The sequence below is a fragment of the Suillus subalutaceus genome (genome assembly GCF_016647625.1).
Source record: "Suillus subalutaceus strain FC151 chromosome Unknown DFJ58scaffold_208, whole genome shotgun sequence".
NCBI lineage: Eukaryota > Fungi > Basidiomycota > Agaricomycetes > Boletales > Suillaceae > Suillus > Suillus subalutaceus.
Genome location: NW_024540457.1, coordinates 19,893 through 38,589, shown reverse-complemented (window position 1 = coordinate 38,589; position 18,697 = coordinate 19,893). Strand labels below are relative to the sequence as shown.

Genomic DNA, 18,697 nt, shown 5'->3' with positions numbered 1-18,697 from the left:
ACAGTGTCCCTTCGCATTCTCACCCTCGACTACGCTGCTTACAATTGACCGTGAGCGAAGGGATCCGTCCAGGAGGTCGAGCATGGTTCGTGCTATACGTGCCTAACTTATAGGATGAGTCTGTCGCGGGACGTCAGCAGCATTTGGATGGCCCTGGTCTCTGTGCCTTCCATAGTTTCCACTGTAAGCGGCGGCGAATTCAGGATTCAGGGTTTGAGTGTGCTAGAGCCAGACGTACAGCCTGACAACAATGAGCATTATGTTATAGGTCCATCAAGGCACAGCGAGCTCCACGGAATTAATGAAATGTCCCTGATATGACAGGACGACATCCAGAATCACCTACACTGCTGACATATTTGTCTCACTCGACTGCTAGATAAGTCACTTTCGTACCTTGTGACTTGTCGATGAAAGACTGCTTGAAGGGTGGGGGATTCAGGGCTTCTACCTTGATGCGGACCGGAAACACTTTGACCCGCCCTATCGTTATGGCATAGTGAGTAGTGCCTGATGGAATTGTTCAGGAATTATATCTGAGACTCCATACGGGAAATGTAGTGCGGTCACAACACTAGCATATTGGAGAACGCGCGATGGGCTAGTGAAAACTAGACCGTCGTGGTGTAGGAATTCACAGATTCGAGGTACGCGGGAGTAGTGGACGGGCCTTATTAGTAGTTGGGGGTGATCGCGGCGTATGCGCCAGCGGCTGTATCTTGGAAGTTGGATGTGAAGCCAAATCTGCGACCTCGAGGTACTGGGGAGAAGTTATTGTGGTTGATACATGGTTATGAGGGGGTGAGAATTGATGTATCGATTGTCTTAGTCTTTACATCGGACGCCATCGTTTCAGAGGCTAGGTGGGATTTTATATGAATGAAAAGTGTATTTGACCTGTCGTAGGAGCATGCGAATGTTAGTTCGATTGAGGTATTTAGGTTTACTTCACTGATAGCTTGCCAAGGCGTTGTTAGGCGTTGTTTAAGCTTTTGCCAAACAAATATGTCACGTCACCATGGCTAGTCACGAACGTTCGAACAGCGAGCACGACTAAAAAACATTTTTACAACCATCAACTTGAACGTTCCTGTTAAACAGTTAACCTCTGAGTAATCTATGAAAGGAAGGGTGCGTACAAACTCATGACTCCAATTATTTGTTTACTGACTTCAGGGAGTACAACACTCCAGGAATTCGCATATACTAGTTGCAGGTTATCATGATGGCTTCTAATATATTAGAAGCTACATAATATGAATGAACTCATGTGCGGAACACGTTTGTCCACCTGTCATTTGTCGAACGCAGTGGAAATCGGCCTGACTGATGTGGTCCGGTGCGTAAATACTGACTGATGCGGTCCAGTGCGTAAAGTACTGTCTGCACTGTGACATCTCGCTTATAACTCGACAGCTCAGCGCTCAGCGTCAGAGTCATGGCTCTCGTCACACCCTCCTAAAAAAAACCAATGAGGGCCGAATAAGTATTAATACAGGGATCAATTGATCTCACGGATTAGAGCTTTGAAAGCCCCTCCCTGGAAGGTCCCTCCAACGTGGCTGCTTCAGACGCAGGGACAAGTACAATGAGCACACCCAAGTTTCTGAATCAAACTTAAGTTATGTTGCCAGAATTACCTAATTGCATAACATATGCGTCCTTATAAGAGTTCAAGAGGGGCGGTAAACCCGTCAATTGTTACTTCTTGAACGACCGAAAATGCAGACGGACTATTCGGCTGATGATATCACAGCAGCGACGAGTTTGCAGTTCTTCGCGGTGCGTTTCTTTCTTGTCGATAAGAGGGCGGGCAATATTAAGCAATCCATTTGCGCATCAGTATACTTACAGTGCGTACTGCCTGAACACTGTCTTTATTGTCCCACTAACTGCAACTTAGTTGCGATAACTACATGCTGGGTAGGCTTGTCCCGACGAGTTCTCTTCCGCTGTTAAACTCCCTTATCCAGACCTACGATTATATTTGTTCGTTTCACGAAGAGGTAATGTACTTGTTCCGTGATATGCCTCGGCTTTGATGTTCATACGAGTTTGTTCGAAGTGGAGATTTCTGCTTGTTTCACACTGGACCACGGTGAAAGGCCTTTATATCGTTACGCGATACGTCCCCTTTCTCCTCCTCGCCATAAATCTGTATTGTGCGTTCAGCTCCAGCGCACATCGTCCGAGATGAACTAACACGTTGTCATGCAGTGAGTCTTATCCCGAATGAAACTCCAGGTGTACGTGAACATGCGGTGGAGATTGAGAGACGAATGTCGCTTACTGCATGACTTCGCCAGAAATGCCGGGTGTTGGACAATATTAACACAGGTACGTGTATGGTACATCCATCTATGCACAGCCATGACGAGGGCAACCCACTTTCTCTCACAGGTTTCGGCATACTATCAGTAGTTTGCTCCGAGGGTATGTCCTTCCTCCCTAAGATATGTATGTTCTTCATCTAATTCATCCAGCATATTTCGCCCTCAGAACATGTGCGCTCTGGAACAACGATAGAATCTTGCTCACAGCCGTGCTGTCTACCTTTCTCGTGAGTTCCCAATCTACTCATCACACCAAAGCTAGTGGTAAATGCATCAGCCAGACTTTTATCGGAGCATCCATGGGGATTGCCTTCACCACTACTGCTCCCGCAGCATGTACGCGCTCTCACCTCCACCATGACGTTCCAGTACCAGTTAAACAATTCTGTTCACTTTCACAGATGCAGTTAGCGCGATCCCGGGTATCACAGGATGTTACCAGAGTTCGACCAATTTCCGACTCTTCATACCATTTATTCTCCTTTCCGCATTCGAATTGGGTGGGTGACCAGGAGCATACATATGTACAAGCACACGCTGACAGATGCTCCCCCAGGACTCATGACCCTCACGCTCATACGCGCCATACAGAACTGGCGGACAAACCCAGGCCGTCTGTACGTTGTCCTGGTGCAACATAACATATTCTATTATACGTGTGGTTTTTGTGAGTTTACACTCGCACGCGCAGTTTTTCCGTACTCATCTATGATCATTCTTTTTCCTGAAGTGCTTTCAGTAGCAAACATATTCACATCGCTGTTGCTCCATGTGCGTACATCTCCTGAAAACCTTTTACGATAGAGTCGTTGATATTTCGCGCACCTAGTACTCCTACCACGGTATATTGGATGAGTATGCACCTCCACAACCTCCTGTGCAATTCTACTAACGATGCACACCCACGTACAGTTTCCAGTTCGTGATCCTTGCAATTCTCGCAACGCATATGCACCGCCATCTCTGGCAGATGAAGCGACAGACATGCAGATCTGACGCCTCCATGCAAATTCCTCTGTCCGAGATGACACCTGTTGAGTATACGGCGTAACACCTTACCCGGTGGCTTACTCGGCGTCCTTCGTCGAGCGAGGTGTATATTGTACGAGATGATTTGTGCACGCTTAACCTTCACGGCTACGTTTTCTGTCGTGGGGCAGGATATGCGTTTGGATCTATCTAACATCCATGGGTGTCGATTTTCCAGTATGAGCGGTGGCGGACGAGTGAATAAAACCAGGATTCTGGATTTGAACATGCTAGAGCGAGAAGCACGGCCTGATATGCTGCAGGTTCACTAAAACACACTAAAAGCCATAATCTAACGCTTGGCATTCATTTACAATTACAGCAGAGTCGGCTTAATTACAGAAACGTCCCGATGTGATAGGATGCATCTAGCTATGTCGCCGACACATTCGGGATAAGTACCATGACGAGCATCCGATAGGCCATCGTCGATTTCTTCAAGGCTGTGGCTTCCTATACACGAACATTGCGAACATCGCCATCATGCTACTAAGAAGCTATTAATCGTGACTTCATTGATTTTGGTCTAGGTCGCACCAAACGTACATGGACGTTGTCACCCAGCCCATCACAGCGTCAAATTTCCCCACTTTCATTGTGTAACATGCCCTGAGATACAATTTTCTGTATAATTACATGCGGCAGGTGTTTCGGAAATCCCGTCTCATTCATTGTCTACAGTAATTGCCTTTGAACAACATCGAAGGCGATGAGGGAAAAGTCTAATCGAAATAAAGAATCACTTATAAGTATGAGTACAGCAAGTTTTTGAATACAGCACCGGGTGATGGTATGGTGCACAGCCTAGTACTCTTCCATCAGCAGAAAGGGCTGCGCAGTTCACTTCCTCGTCATGCTGAAGGGGAGGTCCGACTGGGAGGTTTGTGTCGAGAATCTACAGATGCGCTGTTTAAGACTCGACGCACTCACAAGGAGGCGGTCGTAGTGATGATTTAGAAAAGGCGCTCGTGCGTGACCCTCGAGGGGATCTGCTCCCACGTGGCTGTGTCGCGGCTATCTTGACTGGGCTAATGACGCGGAGATAAGACGTCCCGGCCAAGTTGCAAGCCCAATTCTCGTGTTTGATTAATTGATTGTTGTGAGCAGTTCACCCGTCTTTGCATCCCAGATTTCTACCGCATTCTCGTTGAACTTGTGCCTCGCCAAGAAGTATGCGTTCTGAACATAGTAGGGCTCAACTTTACCTAAGCTATAAATAAGAACCTTACAACACAGCCACATCCCCAACTCTAAGTGTGGGAGGAATAGAATAGGTGACACAGTACCTTGGCCTTAGCCTACTACTACGACTATCAACTGAATCCGCATTCTTTGACCGACCGTCACTCACGATACTGCTAATTGGATAAATATAAGGAATTGCGGTATGGGGTATGGTCGCATTGTCGGTGCTGCACGCAGTATCTGCTTTACTGACCTTGTTGTGTAGGGTGGAGAACTTGCTAAACGATTTAACACCCTTTATCACTCGAACAACTCAAGACCACATCAGATCAGGTGGATTTGGCGATGTCTGGAAATGTAATTACAATGCAAATGGTATATCAGCCATCGTTAGTCCATGTGTTAGACTCGTTTATCATGCACTGGCTTACGCCCACCAATCGATCAACGCATAAGGTCGCGATCAAGGCCTTCAGATATCCAGAGCAATATTATGATTCAGAAAAGATAAACAGGGTAAGAGACACGAGGTCCACATGTATTAGCGCATACTACTTATGCCATTTGGATCATCCAGAAAATCAGCAGAGAAATTGGCATCTTGAAGATTCTACGCCATGACAACATTGTACCGTTGTTGGGTACAGCGACAGGATTTGGAAGGAGGCCAGAGTTGCGCAGCATAGTAACTCCGTGGATTCCCAACGGCACGTTGAATGTCTACCTGGCATCTAAACACAACGATCTAACAGTGCTGGACCGTTCACGCATGGTAAGCAGAATTCCCGTAACACCCTTTCTCTTATCAAGACTGACTCGAAGTTGGAAGCTAGAGGATGTCAGCGCTGGACTGCATTACTGTCAGTTTCATATATTTTCTCAAGATGTTCAGGTAACCTATCATGGGTGCAGTGCACTCGGTGCCTGTCGTGCACGGGGATATAACAGGGGTGAGCTCGGAGCTGCTGGGGTATCCTTAAAAACTAATAAAACTGTAGGCGAATATACTGATCGACGAGGGAGGTCACGCGAGGCTAATCGATTTTGGCCTTTCCACTATTGTCCTGCCCTTTCTCGGTCAGTCACATGTAGCTGCGACATCGATACACGCAGGTGCAATCCGCTATGCAGCACCAGAACTTCTATCAGATGATGTCGGTGACCTGCCTTTGGAAAAAACGGATATATACTCTTTTGGTTGCGTAATGCTTCAAGTGAGTTGGTTGTTCGGTCATAAAATGTTCGGTCAAGGACTTATCGAACAAGATTCTCTCGAGTCGGCCCCCTTGGTCTGAGATCAAGTCTCAAAACCCGGAATTGCGTATTTATGGTTTGATATGCCAAGGCCGTAGTCCGCAGCGCCCCGATGGCCACCCTGCAATGATGGACTCAGATTGGGACATCATTCAAAAATGTCTGCAATTCAGATTTGAACTTCGGCCTTCAGCAAATGAAATATTCGACTTCGTCATGCGTAGGCTTTTCTCATCAGGTCAGCCTGCATAGTTCGTGGTGCTTTTGACCATCTACACACTTGAGCTTCAAGATTCTTCGAGCCTACCTGACGGTCCTCGTGACGATGCGCAGGGCGCCTTCCCTGGAGCTTCCCCACGCGATGATTCTGACGACTCAAACGACTTTTATATAACAGAACACCTGCTCAACAGTCCGCGAGCCCACCATGATCACGAGCTGACGAATGTAATCGTAGAGCCTGAAGCTCAGACATCTTCGTAGGGGTCCAAATCTGCGCAGATTCACAAGTTTGAATATTCATTTTTCCAGTTCTTGTTTGTCACTCCCGAGCCTCAGCAGCACTGGTTCCGTAACGGTGTTCGACACTGCTTGTTCATCGCTCCCGAGTCTTGGTATTGGTCTCGTAACATCGTTTGACGCTAATTCTCGTAAGTTACATCCATGTCAAATAAGCGCTGAGGCGGATATGTTTTATCACCATGAGTAGTTCGATCGACTAGCATCTCGAGACATGAACAGAGACGATCGGCACCATCACCACCAGTGCCACTTCCAAACGCATCGTCGAGCCACCACGAAGTACGTGCTCTACTTTTTGAGGCAAGGAGAGCTTACTGATTGAATATAGCAGACGCGCCCGCGGAAACGAAATATCGTCATATTCGGCGAAACCGGTTCAGGGAAAAGTTCCATCATTAACACAATCGCGCAAAACCAGCTCGCGAAGACATCCGATGACGCACATGGATGCACTTCTACCGTTCAACCCTATCCAGTAGAAATTTCAGGCCAGCGATTCGTCCTGATTGATACCGCAGGTCTCAACTTGGGGACTGACACAGTGTCGGCGGCGAAAGCGGAAGAACAGTTGAAGAGTTTGTTGCATGAGCTCATGAGCTCTAGGATGGATGGAATCAGCCTTCTGGTGTACTGTATGTACAGCACGATTGCCCCTCGCGCCCTCGATAAGGCCTATAACAAGTTTTACTCTGGAATCTGCCAGAAGAAGGTTCCGATTGTTGTCGTCGTCACAGGATTAGAGAAAGAGACTCGCATGGAGAGTTGGTGGGATACCAACAGGGAAATATTCAAGGGTATGTATTTCGCAGACCATGCTTGCGTCACAGCGCTTCGGGAACGCCCAAGCTTCCCAGACAACATCACTCGGCGTATTGCAGAGTCGGGCGACATTCTGCGCAAGCTTCTTTTAAAGAATTGCGCGGATTTGGCGGTTGACCACCACTCGGATTTGGCGGTCGACAAGAGCCGGTTGAAGTATATAGTTGGCAGGATGAAGAGACGAATGGCAGGCAAGAAGTAAACATCAGGTTTAGAAGATTACTATGGTATAAACGAAACCCGCTCAGAGATTTTTAAGAGACTCCACACAGCTACAGTATTTCTAGTGTTCTGATGTCCATGTTGTTAACAGAAGTTATGTCTTTAACCCTTGCAATGATATCATGATCCGATGCGATCCTCTTGAATTCTCCATCACGGTGCCGCGCTAGCAAAAATGCACTAAAAGGCTGTCCAAGGTGAACTATCAATCGTAATGCTCGCGAGTGGGAATCCGAATAAACCGGCTCGTTTTGTGCAGCGGGTGAATCGTCCAACGAAGTTCCAGACACGGAACGATCCTCCACGCTCTGCATATCGTCTGCAGAGTCATGCAACTCAAGGAGATCGCGACTCCACGGACGGACAAGCAAGATCGTCTGCCAGGCAGGTGGCGGTCTTGCAGGCGAGAATGGGGTGAACTTGTCTTCTGTGGCGATCTGCAGGTCATGAAGCCTGTCTGACTTGAGTTCATACGAATATGTGTTCTGGTCTCGACCTGGTCTCCGCCTAGCTGCTGTGACTGGGAATACGACGCAAGGCAGGTGCAACCGGCGGTACGCGAAACGGGGAGCGCTCATGTAGTCGAGTGTCTGATACAATTTCGAAGCCGACTCTAGAGGCACAACACCCCGAAGCGAGGAGACCGATATCTGAATCTCATCTTCAGATAGAGATGGCAGCTTGCATGGTGGAGCTTCGTATGAAGTGATGTCCGCCGGTAGACAGCTGTTGAACTCCGATGACTTCCCGACCCAGTCCAGGGCAGTAATGTCGTCCGACTGAGCTAGGATTTCCTGCAGGAGCCGCCCGAGCGCATTCTGCTTCTTCTCACCATAATCAACACGCAGGCGGACGCCAAAGACGCCGGATAACGAGTATGCGATGTCTTCTTGCAATGTGGTAATACGTGTCGACGCCCACTGAAGTTTCTCTCGGGCGTTTCTCATCCCGGGACGGAAGGCCACCACGACCCGTCGGTCTATGCCCGTCGCGTACTCCAACTCCTGCATGATCACGGCCGACTCCTTGTGGTTTGGAGTGCGATCGTCGAGATAAAGAGTCCAATCCTTCTGATAAAATAGAATGATGTTGGGGGCGAGGAATTCTTGAACCGTCCATCCGCGTGTGTTCCAAGCGCTCTTTGCCAGTGCGCCAGGCTTTGACGAAGGTGGAACATCCGAGAGGTATACGACCGTGAGCGCGGAGTGATGATACCAAACGAACATGGAGTTGACTGATTCTTGGAGCTCAACATTGTCACTCTTCTCAATACAGCATGTATCGCTCCATGCCCAGCGATACCCCAAATCACGAGCAGTTTTGCAGAAGGACTGCAATTTCGTGATGCCGCCAACCGGATTCAACTTATAGACGACCTTGCCCTGGATATCCTGCAGCAGCGGCTCCTTGCCTTCCCACCTGTGTGATAGCATGGCATATCGGAAGTACGTCATCACTACTTCTTCGATGTGCTTCATTGGGAAGTCTGGATGCGTGATTGTTGATGATACAAGCTCCTTGTATTCCATGCTCGCTTTGAAGATACGTATCTGCGCCTCTCTATTGCATAAGAGACCAGTGGTGGTGTCGAGTACGCGCAGTGGAGCGCTATCAAGTTGAACATCAATGACACCTCGAATAGCACGGTCCGCCTCGGATGGCCTGAGATACTGCTGGCGCAACTCTGCAGAAACAGTAACAGTTTAAGCATGTTGACACATGAGTTATTGGGGCTTACTTCGTGTCTCAGTATCTGGAGCATGATCCAATTTTGAGAGCATGATTCGGAAGGCCCGGATTGCTTCATCATAGCGTTGTGCGCCATGAAACGCTGCATGCTTCAACTGGTATCCAATATAAGACGAAGGGATATGCTGGATGACCTGTGTCACCACAATGAGTACCGGTTAAAAACGATAAATGCCATCGCACCTTCTGCGCATCGAGAAGTGCTTCCATCCATAGCCTTTTCCCCAACTTTGCTTTACTACGATTTGCAAAGACAGTATTGGATGGAGAAGTTATGTCAATCGCCGCCGAGTATAAGTCAATAGCCCTGTCAAAATCGCTTGCGGCGAGGGCAGCATCTCCGCTGGTAAGAAAGGGCGCGCTGCATTTTTCCGTGAAAGCTGAGTGAAATGAGGGTGAGGATTGTAGCCTGCACAACATTACGAACTCCAGACTTGCCATTGGACCATTCTAGGCATCTGCCCTTCGTTGTTTCATCGATATTATCCATCATGTATCGGTATGATTTCATGGCATCTTGAAGTTTACCTGCCAGAAGGAGTGCATCACACCGTTTCTGGTGGGCTTTTTCCCACAAGGACTCCAGGTCCCAGCCAAAGAGCTGGACAAGACACTCAGTTATGAAAAGCATGATGTATACATCATCTTAACACACCACAACCAAGTCCTCGTATATTTTATAAATAAATTTTGATGAGAAAGCCATGAAGTTGATAGCAGCAGTGAAGTGGTCGGCCGCTTCATCATGACGCGCGCCATCCAAGGCTTTGAGTCCGAGTTGAACACATAGGTATGCCTAATGTGCGAGTTGAAAAGATGAGTGTTGATGACCAAGCATGGATGATACTTACTTGCACGACACGACACGCGAGAGTATCGGCATTTGGACAACCAGTAGTGAGTTCTTTGAGGAGCAGGTTTGCCTCGTCATGTTGATCAGCATTGAAAAGGGCGACGACCTGAAATACATGAATAAAGCGGAGAGTTGCGAGGTAACCGTAACATACCTTGATCAAGAGCAGGAAATGAATGGTTTTTGAATCTTGGTTAGTGTACATGGATGCAACATCAAATGCTGCCCTCGCATCCCGGACATGGCCTTTTCCGCAGAGGGCGATACCCTTGGACATATAACCTGTCAATGAAGGCTGAATGTTGACGGACTATGTCACCATCGAGTTAGTATTTTGTAAGGGGGCCATGATCAGCGTATATGTCTCACTTTGATTGCATCCTGAAGGGCGCGGTCCCAATCGTGTTTTCGGGCCATAACGAATGAGCGATGGGCGTAGGAAGTATGGTTGTTATTGGCGTTGATATCTTGGGTGAGTAGTTCTTCTGCAGTAGATAAGTCTCCATGTATGCATGCGATGCGGGCTGTCGTGATGGCTAGGATCTGCACGAAATATGCTTAATTTCTGGTATATGAGTCAAGGATAGAAACGTGCCTTTGGATGAATACCCTGAGGTACTGCCCACTCTGAGATCATCTTATCTTCGTCTCCACTGAGGATGTGGTTGCCGTCCACGGAGAAAGCGACGCATTGCATCGAAGATAAGCGCTTGAAGATGGCAGCGGTTTGTTGATCTGAGAGCCTCCAGAGACGGACATGACTGTCTTCAGATGCGGATGCGACGAGTGTACCAGCAGGATGGATGGCAATGGCACGGATATAGCTAGTGTGGCCCGTCCAGGGATCACCGACCTGCTGCCAGGTCAATGTATCCCATTCGCGTATGGTAGGATCGTCCTTATTGCCGCCTATGAGAAGGCGTGTCCCATCAGGCGTCCACGCGAGTGACCTGTTATCTGATGTGTGAGCCTTGAAGGATGTGACGCGTTTCCTTGTGCCTGAATCATATATTTCGATATTATCGTTTGTTGCGATGGCAAGAAGTTTGCCTGACGGCGAATACCGTACGCATTGGACATAACTACCGCCTTCAATTGGATTTCCTTGCAGCTGCCAGGTTTTGGTATTCCATAGCTGTGTTTGGTCCCATGAACCTGCAGTGAGCAGCACTGTCCCATCGGGAGAAAAATCCAGCGAGTCGATGAAATAGGAGTGGGCTTTAATGGGTTGGGTAAGCGATTCCCCAGTTTCTCCGTGCCACACGATGAACTCTCCGCCAACATCACCGCTTGCTATCAATTGCCCATCTTGTGATACCGCCAATTTCCACACCTCGTTGTGATGCCCCGTCATTTTCTTCAACACAACACTTGTCTCCAAGTCCCACAGACGAAGTATCTTGTCTGAGGCTGTAACCATCCGTCGTTTATCGGGGAACACCGCGACTGCCCTTACCCAGCCTTCATGGTCTTTGAACTCTCGCAGGGGTGAAGTGATTGGAATGAGCATTGGCATTTACTAGAGGTTGATAGCGTTGAACACGGTCGAAGTGGACTTGGGAGGGACTGTGGGTCTCCTGCTCTAAGATGCAGAGGTGCGTGTATCGTGTGTTTTATGCTGCTTCCAGCCTCGTTTTCATAAACGCCCAGGCACGAGGCCCCCCCACCTCTATCACCGTTATGGCAAGAATGCATCCTATTGTCATACCCGCCGTTCTCGACAGTACTTATACCCTCCCAGTGCCTCAGTGCATATATGTGTCCGACTCTTGCCTTCACAGCTTCCAGAATGTATCCCATCACATACAATTGACAGTTGGTGCTTCCCAGTGCTCGAATCTGATTCAGACTATCTATCCTGCATGAGTGCATGAACTTGAACATCGTTGTTTTCGTGTCGAGCAGCTACTCCAGCACATCACCATGTCAGGCTAAAGTGTCATATTTATGCATAACTACGGCTGATTAGAGACAGCCTGGTTATGCATGGTTAATTATGCTTATCCCTCGATGGCCTGCCTTTACTATGATGATCGAACTTTCAAAGCGTGGATGGAAACGGGGGGTACTCAATTGACATCAGTGATGTGTATTCTGTGTTCCAGGCACTTCTTCTCCACGAGTTCTACAAAGCCTGCGCTGACAGCACTGTATCCTCAGAATAAAAAGACGCGCTGTTGGATGGAGGTGTCTTTCAACTCTTTGTTCTCATTATGGATCGGTTTGATTCCCTGGCTTCGATATCGAGAACCTTCTACATTTTCCTCGGCCATCAGCGCAGCTTCTCGGTGATTTGTGCCTGGACTAAGTCCAAAGTTGGTGCTGTCTCAGGCCGAATTCTGGCGAAAGCTCTAATAAATCTGCTTGCAGTTGTGCAGAAAGGTGCAGAAAGGTGATTTGAACTAGCGCAGGGCATCTCCCGTTCCACTCATTTCTCTCTTGCATAAGATATCATATTGTGAACATGCGATTCCTCAAATACGATGAAGTGCACAGATGCTGGTAATATATACATCGGGAACGTTCAGGGAACAATCACTGAACGAACATGAGAAGCTCGAGTTAAAATCTCCTGCAGAGCACCTTTCACATTGTCCATGTTCCTCATATCAACTTCGTTGACCTCCTTCGGCCCCTCTAGCAGCCCACTATCAATTTTCTTCGCAAGGTCGTCCAGTACCTCCTTGACCTCCAATGGGCCCAGAATACTCGACTTCATGCCCTTTAACGTAAGGGCCTTTGTATAAAATGACCGCAGGTTGACGGGGAACAGTCCGTCCTTTGCATGGACAGCCATGACAACGACACGACCGGTACCGTTTGCTGTCATCGTGAAAATCGCGTCGTTGAATGGCTGGTCGTAGCCGGCGCAGTCTAGCAAAACGTCAATTTTATTCTGCAGTCCAGCCTTGGCGATGGCCTCGCGGATGGCGTTTTTAGAGCCTAGTTCGATGGGCGTGACGTATGATGGGGGAGTCACTTTGGCGAGCGAGGTGTACGTCCCGAATATGCGTGCCCCGCGTTCTTTGCAGAGTTGTGCTGCTGCGGAGCCAATGCCTCCTCGAGCACCTAGAGGATTGCAATTAGGGATAATAAATAGAGTACATCGATTGATTAGCATGTACCAATGATAATAACATTGTCTCCCTCCTTGACGTTCGCAAGAGTGTCGACTGTAATCCAGGCACATAACCATGGTAGGGTCATGCTACCAGCTCCTGGAATGGTCGAGAGATGTTGGCTTCCGGCTTAATGCAGCGATAGGGACTGGCGACGTATCTGAAGAGCCAGTCCGTCTGAAAAACAAGAGACAAATGCATGTAAAATACGCACTGAGAAAATGTTCCAGTCCGAAGTGAAGCCTCTATCGCTTCCTGTTCCCCACACCTCTGCTCCAATCCACTCTTGACTCGAGGTGCCGGATGCGTCCAGCGCTTCAACGACTTCCCCGGAGAAATCTCTGCCAGGAATGCGCGGGGTGGTCACAAATGGAAGAGTGCCTATAATGCCTGCAGCATCGGACTATTGATGGGTGAGAACACTATTACAGCATGATATGACCCAGGCCGTAGGCTTACCCCGTTGATACCGGCAGCTCTGACGCGTACGAGAGCCTCGCCAGGACATAATATGGGTTTGTCGATGTTAACTAGAGACAACTCATCGAGGGACCCAGTCTTTTCGAACTTGAGAGCTTGCATGGTGATTTGACGACTGAACGTAGATGTTGAACAAAAAATTATTAAACTAGTACAGGCAAGTTGCAACAAACTTACTGGAGGCAATAACCAATACGCCTTGACTCGAAAGACACGGAGGGATTAATGAAACGGGAGATCATACAGCTCGTGAACGTTTGAACCACCGGACCTGATATAACGTTGACAAGTCATCGCAACGATGACATCGCATCCGATGTCATGGCAAACTAGAGCTCACAGCTACTGAACTAACATGCAAATGCGTTAGGTTGCGTTTCAACACACCGCTTTGCCATATTTAATGCCAAAATTTGATGCTGTCACGGTTACTTAAGTCTTAGAGCATCTCTCGGCTCGGTGCAACGAACTATACTAGTACTCAGGGACCGGAAAGTAGTTCGGACCGGCCTGCCTGGCTCGAACTGTGGTAAACTAGTTTGGGAGAAAGTGTAACATGGCCGTATATGATACAGACCTCAGTGTCGTGTTATGTGTACAAGTTTGAAGCATGTGCATGGTCACTCAGTCCCAGTGAGAAACGGTCCTAGCCGTATCGACGGAAAAACGACCGAAATATCGCGACAATATTTGCGTCGATTTGCGGAGACGGATGAGACTTATATGATATTTTCAGCGACTCGCATCGAGCGAGATATTGCAGAATCGAGCGTGTTTGCGTAGCGTAGATTCTAGTATATTGTAGTAGCTCCCAATTGACCTTTTGCATATTCGCACATCAACCCAAATCGACCAAAAACAATTGTATGCGAAAAAATTACAAATGCAATAAAAGTGTACTCTATATACCACTGGCAACCCCCACCCGTGCGTCAGGATGACGTAGCCCATCAGCTTCTGGTACATGGGAGTCCTTAACTGAAACAAATCATTGTTAGATGTGCTTGCCAGGCAAGCAGACAGTACTTACAATGACAACTGCCTCGTTCTCGTGTTTCTACGGCAATAGATATCGGTTGAAGTATATTGGGTAGCTTTTAATGGAACTTACCAATCGACTGTCTTGTAACGGTGTATCTGTTGAAGCCGCTGGACGTGTCGATAATCGGGACAATGGTAGTGAGCTAGCGATGATGTAAAACAGTCAGTGAATGAACCTGACAATGTCAGATAACTCACAATGTTCGAAATGTGTGCATATATGCGCCGTAAATAGCATTTACTTGGATGACTACGGTCGATTGGGTGGGATCAGCAGATGGATTGGGCCGTGAAAAGGTCTAGTACTTATCTTGTTAGTGCAGTAGCTAAGCGAGAAAATCATGCATCAGACGGTACCAGGATGGTTGAGGTCAACAGCGAGATTTTGCTGAGAGGAGGACGAGATGATGGAAGGGAAGAAGAAGGCTGAGGTGAACCGAGTATGGATGGAATGTCCCAATATATATCATAAGTGGTCCACTGCATATCGACGTCATCGCATGGAAGTGATGGTGCGTGCGCAGCTGATGCGCAAGAATGTTCAAACATTCAAATATTGAGCAAAGTCAAGTCAAAGTTGAAAAAATTTCAGCATGTTCAACCAATGTTCAACGAATCTTTGCTCAATGGATCAACCGCACTTTTTAATTTATCGATTTGCGTAGTTATCGCAATATTATTGGTATATAACTAATATTTTCCGTCGTTTGCCGTAGATATGGCTAGGACCGTTTTTCACTGGGACTCAGTACTCAGTGGTGCAAGTCAAAGTTGCACCACAATTGAGTTTTAAATTGCTACTGTCATTCCCTGTAATATTTCAACGGTTCCTAAAAAAAGTTCATTAGCCATTGGGGTCAACGTGCGTCGAAAAAATTCAGGCATATGCAGACTCGGAGTACCTAGAAATGATGTTTTGTACAAGAATGTAACTTTTCTTGGATGTTGTACTAGCTGCGAGGTGGGAGCAATGAATTCGGGATGAGGTACTGTGAGCCGAATCTCCGACAAATAAGGTTTGAAACACGGCCGGCTGCAACGGCGGACTGACGATGAAGTTCACAACTAGTACTTTGGATAGGGGTCAATGTCACTCGTAACTTACCATGGCCAAGCCTGAGGGTATAAGTACCAGGTGAATTTCAACCATTCTGTCGCAAAATATTCTCGCAATGACAAGTAACAGCCCAACCACACTCACTCTTAGCAATGGCGAGGTACGTTCTCCATTTCCCGCTTCCATGTCTGGACCTTAATCTATCGAATCTAGGTCAGGCTGGCAAGCATCCGCCAAGCTATCGCCAATTTCCTCCGGCGATGTGGCTTGTCATATGCGAAACATCGCGAACATCGTCATTGATGAAGCATTATACTCTGAATGTTACCAGGAGGCTGTCAACCGTGGCTTTCCGATGGATGAAAAAAATATTCCCTCCGCCCATACATGGCCGTTGGTGTGGCCATGTTCAATACTTACGTCTACATTCCTGACCGTGCAACCAGGATGTGGATCTGCCTGTTCACTGTCCTCGTCACCTGCATCGACGATATGATGGACGAGGGAGAAGACTTGGTGCACGTGCATAATTTCTACGAGCGGTTTGCGAGCAATCAGTCACAAGGCAATCCAGTCCTAAGTGCGCTTGATGCGCTCTTGCGGGACATTGTTCACCATTATCCTTCACCCGTGTCAAATTTGATTGTCGCCTCCGCAATCGATTTTATCTCTTCTATCATGCTTGATAACGAAACCAAGGACATGCAGGTATGATATTTCTTTGAACAAAGCCAGCTCGGATTGCTGACCCTTTGTAATGACAGATTTCAGCAGAGGCTCAATCCTATCCCGATTATATGAGGCTGCTATCAGGCGTGCAAACTGCATACTCACTCTTTATTTCCCTTCCACGCTCCCACCTCGGGAATATGTTCAATGCATGCCGGATCTGGCCATTGTCATCAATTATGCGAAGTAAATACGCCGATCATGTCCTATTAGACTTCTCACTGACCTGTTGTTCTTCAGCGATATACTATCATTCTACAAAGAGGAAATTGAAGGCGACACCACGAACTACCTGTCACGCGTGGCAGCCTCTCGTGCTTTGACCAAACAGGATGTTCTGCATGAAATCGTCGAGAAAACCGTGCAAGCGCATCATAATATCCTCGAGTGCCTAAGACCTTATACCGAGGCCTGTGACGCCTACATCAGTTTTTTCGACGGGTATGTCAAATTCCATGCTGCCTTAAAAAGGTACAAGATGGAGGAGATCATGGCAGAGATGTCCTCTTCTTGATGCATGTTACGACTTCTTATGATATTTATCCTTGTCCATGTGTTGCTCACTAGCTTACTGGACTTTGTCACCCATGACCCTGCCTCTTGCGCTACTTGACTGACTTCTTGCTTTTCTTGCGTTCTTCATTTACTTTTCCGGATATGAGAATTTTCATTTCTATGCACACATTTTGGACACTGTACACTCGGAACTTGATTATTTGGTCGCTTGCAGGAATACCACTCCCGAGAACATTGGTTACAGTTTTCTCGGGAACACATAGATAGACATTGTCATCATGGATAGAGCAGCGAAATATTTATGTCTAGTAGACGATATCACACTCATCTCTATGAATGAACTAGATCATAAGATGACGGCTGTCTATGATGGTCGCCGGTAGCAGTAGACGTGCAACAGAGAAGCAGCACAATACGGACCCACCATCTGGGTTTATTGATGCATCTGGCCTAAACAGTCGGTGGTCCCGGCCGCGGAGTAACAACTGATGCCTGAATAAATTACCAGATCCAAGCGATAGGACAGAGCAAAAGAGACATACCCGTTTGTCTTGTTGAGCAGAAACTCCTACGAGACTACGGCCGTGATGAGAAATGGAATTTCGTCTTGAGCGCTGCTGGAGTTGTGGCGTTTCATTGTCAGTTGGATGATGTCGTGGTGCGGAGGACTAACTCATAAAAGTCAGAATACATGGGCACTATCTGGAATGTCATCAATTAGGTATCCCTATGACGTCAATGAGCATCCCAAAGCTGAGTTGTACCTTGCGCATCATCCGCCCAGAAGCATTAATGTCACAATGAATGAAAGGTTTAAAAGCACGATACGTACGTCCTACGCCAAATTGTCCTCCCAACCAGTGGCTAGCAACTTTCCGTCAGTGGAAAAGGCCACGCAGTGCACATCCTATGGGTGTTGGAGGGGTCGAAGGTTTGTGTCGATATTCCATAGACGTGTTGTATTATCTGATGTACTCGCAAGCAGGCGGTGGTCTCGAGTCGAGGAAAAGGCGCGGACCGAGAGCCCGCCAAGTGACTGTATCGAACATTCTGATCGAGATTCAAGTTGACCCGGATATGAGCTTCTTTCCGTCCGATGTCCATGTCAGGCTACTAGCACGACATTAGTGACGAACTCATAACGTCCACTACACTTTACACCACGAAACTTACTTTAAACCCAAGGATGGATCGGTACCCCAGAGTGGATTACTGCGTGCGATGGTGGCTACGACGACGCGCTCTCCGACAATGAATTTCTGGCATTCCGCATTCAATCGACAATATTGACACAGTTCATGTGCTCGGATGAAGACGACTCCTTTGGATCGTGCCTTGTTCAGGAAAGATTGACTATATGACGACGTTGATCGGGCATGGACCACAGTGGTAGATGGGTTGTCGGAAGCCATATTGAACGCGCAATAACCGGTTGGAACGAACTACGTCGTCGAACTTCCCTGTGTAACTTATCCAGTCCCACTTTCCTCGAATTCACCGCTCGACCCCAGTAAAGCCCTGCACAAGCTCCGCAGTGCACAATTAATTGTAACTTTGTCGCCGTCATCAATGTAGTCCCTTACATATGGGAAAATGCACGCAGTGCTGGCGACAAACCTGAGCGTTTCGTCTATACAGTATTTTGTGAGACGAACACGAGGATGACACGAGGATGACACGCGGAATACGTACCGCACATAGGCCATGACTTAAATGGCCAGCTTGCGCAACTCTAAACCCAACGCCCACCTTCTCAGTTTACAGGCGACCGTAGCGTCATTTGTTCAAG

At 47.7% G+C, this 18,697-nt stretch overlaps 6 protein-coding genes across 6 annotated transcripts; 4 read left to right on the top strand and 2 right to left on the bottom strand.

Annotated features, from left to right (window-relative positions):
* Positions 1-1,722: 1,722 nt before the first annotated feature.
* DFJ58DRAFT_917808 (uncharacterized protein) lies at positions 1,723-3,369 on the top strand (the record flags this gene model as incomplete). The annotated part of the gene is made up of 12 exons (XM_041395550.1): positions 1,723-1,782; positions 1,928-2,011; positions 2,066-2,162; positions 2,218-2,246; positions 2,307-2,337; positions 2,401-2,433; positions 2,484-2,669; positions 2,735-2,833; positions 2,890-3,000; positions 3,064-3,104; positions 3,163-3,188; positions 3,246-3,369. Coding segments are annotated over 12 exons (921 nt in total), but the record flags the coding sequence as incomplete, so codon positions are not given.
* Positions 3,370-4,497: 1,128 nt separating this feature from the next.
* DFJ58DRAFT_192163 (kinase-like domain-containing protein) lies at positions 4,498-6,042 on the top strand. Its single transcript, XM_041379153.1, has 7 exons — positions 4,498-4,550; positions 4,599-4,922; positions 5,004-5,063; positions 5,125-5,319; positions 5,377-5,407; positions 5,460-5,497; positions 5,546-6,042. The coding sequence occupies exons 2-7, from the start codon at positions 4,893-4,895 to the stop codon at positions 5,840-5,842; spliced, it is 651 nt and encodes a 216-aa protein (XP_041236695.1). The 5' UTR covers positions 4,498-4,550; positions 4,599-4,892; the 3' UTR covers positions 5,843-6,042.
* Positions 5,846-7,559, top strand: DFJ58DRAFT_819836 (P-loop containing nucleoside triphosphate hydrolase protein). The gene is made up of 5 exons (XM_041391937.1): positions 5,846-6,039; positions 6,094-6,280; positions 6,333-6,451; positions 6,511-6,602; positions 6,655-7,559. The coding sequence occupies exons 1-5, from the start codon at positions 5,928-5,930 to the stop codon at positions 7,342-7,344; spliced, it is 1,200 nt and encodes a 399-aa protein (XP_041236694.1). The 5' UTR covers positions 5,846-5,927; the 3' UTR covers positions 7,345-7,559.
* DFJ58DRAFT_819835 (uncharacterized protein) lies at positions 7,404-7,573 on the bottom strand (the record flags this gene model as incomplete). Its single annotated transcript, XM_041391936.1, has 1 exon — positions 7,404-7,573. A coding segment is annotated over one exon (156 nt), but the record flags the coding sequence as incomplete, so codon positions are not given.
* Positions 7,574-12,441: 4,868 nt separating this feature from the next.
* DFJ58DRAFT_819821 (uncharacterized protein) lies at positions 12,442-13,988 on the bottom strand. Its single transcript, XM_041391935.1, has 6 exons — positions 13,936-13,988; positions 13,853-13,859; positions 13,545-13,660; positions 13,296-13,488; positions 13,092-13,184; positions 12,442-13,035 (listed from the first exon to the last, which is right to left on the bottom strand). Exons 2-6 carry the CDS (start codon positions 13,857-13,859, stop codon positions 12,491-12,493), a joined length of 954 nt encoding a protein of 317 aa, XP_041236692.1. The 5' UTR covers positions 13,936-13,988; the 3' UTR covers positions 12,442-12,490.
* A 2,062-nt stretch (positions 13,989-16,050) lies between these two features.
* Positions 16,051-16,906, top strand: DFJ58DRAFT_866646 (isoprenoid synthase domain-containing protein; the record flags this gene model as incomplete). Its single annotated transcript, XM_041394188.1, has 3 exons — positions 16,051-16,371; positions 16,428-16,561; positions 16,633-16,906. The coding sequence occupies 3 exons, from the start codon at positions 16,051-16,053 to the stop codon at positions 16,904-16,906; spliced, it is 729 nt and encodes a 242-aa protein (XP_041236691.1).
* Positions 16,907-18,697: the final 1,791 nt, after the last annotated feature.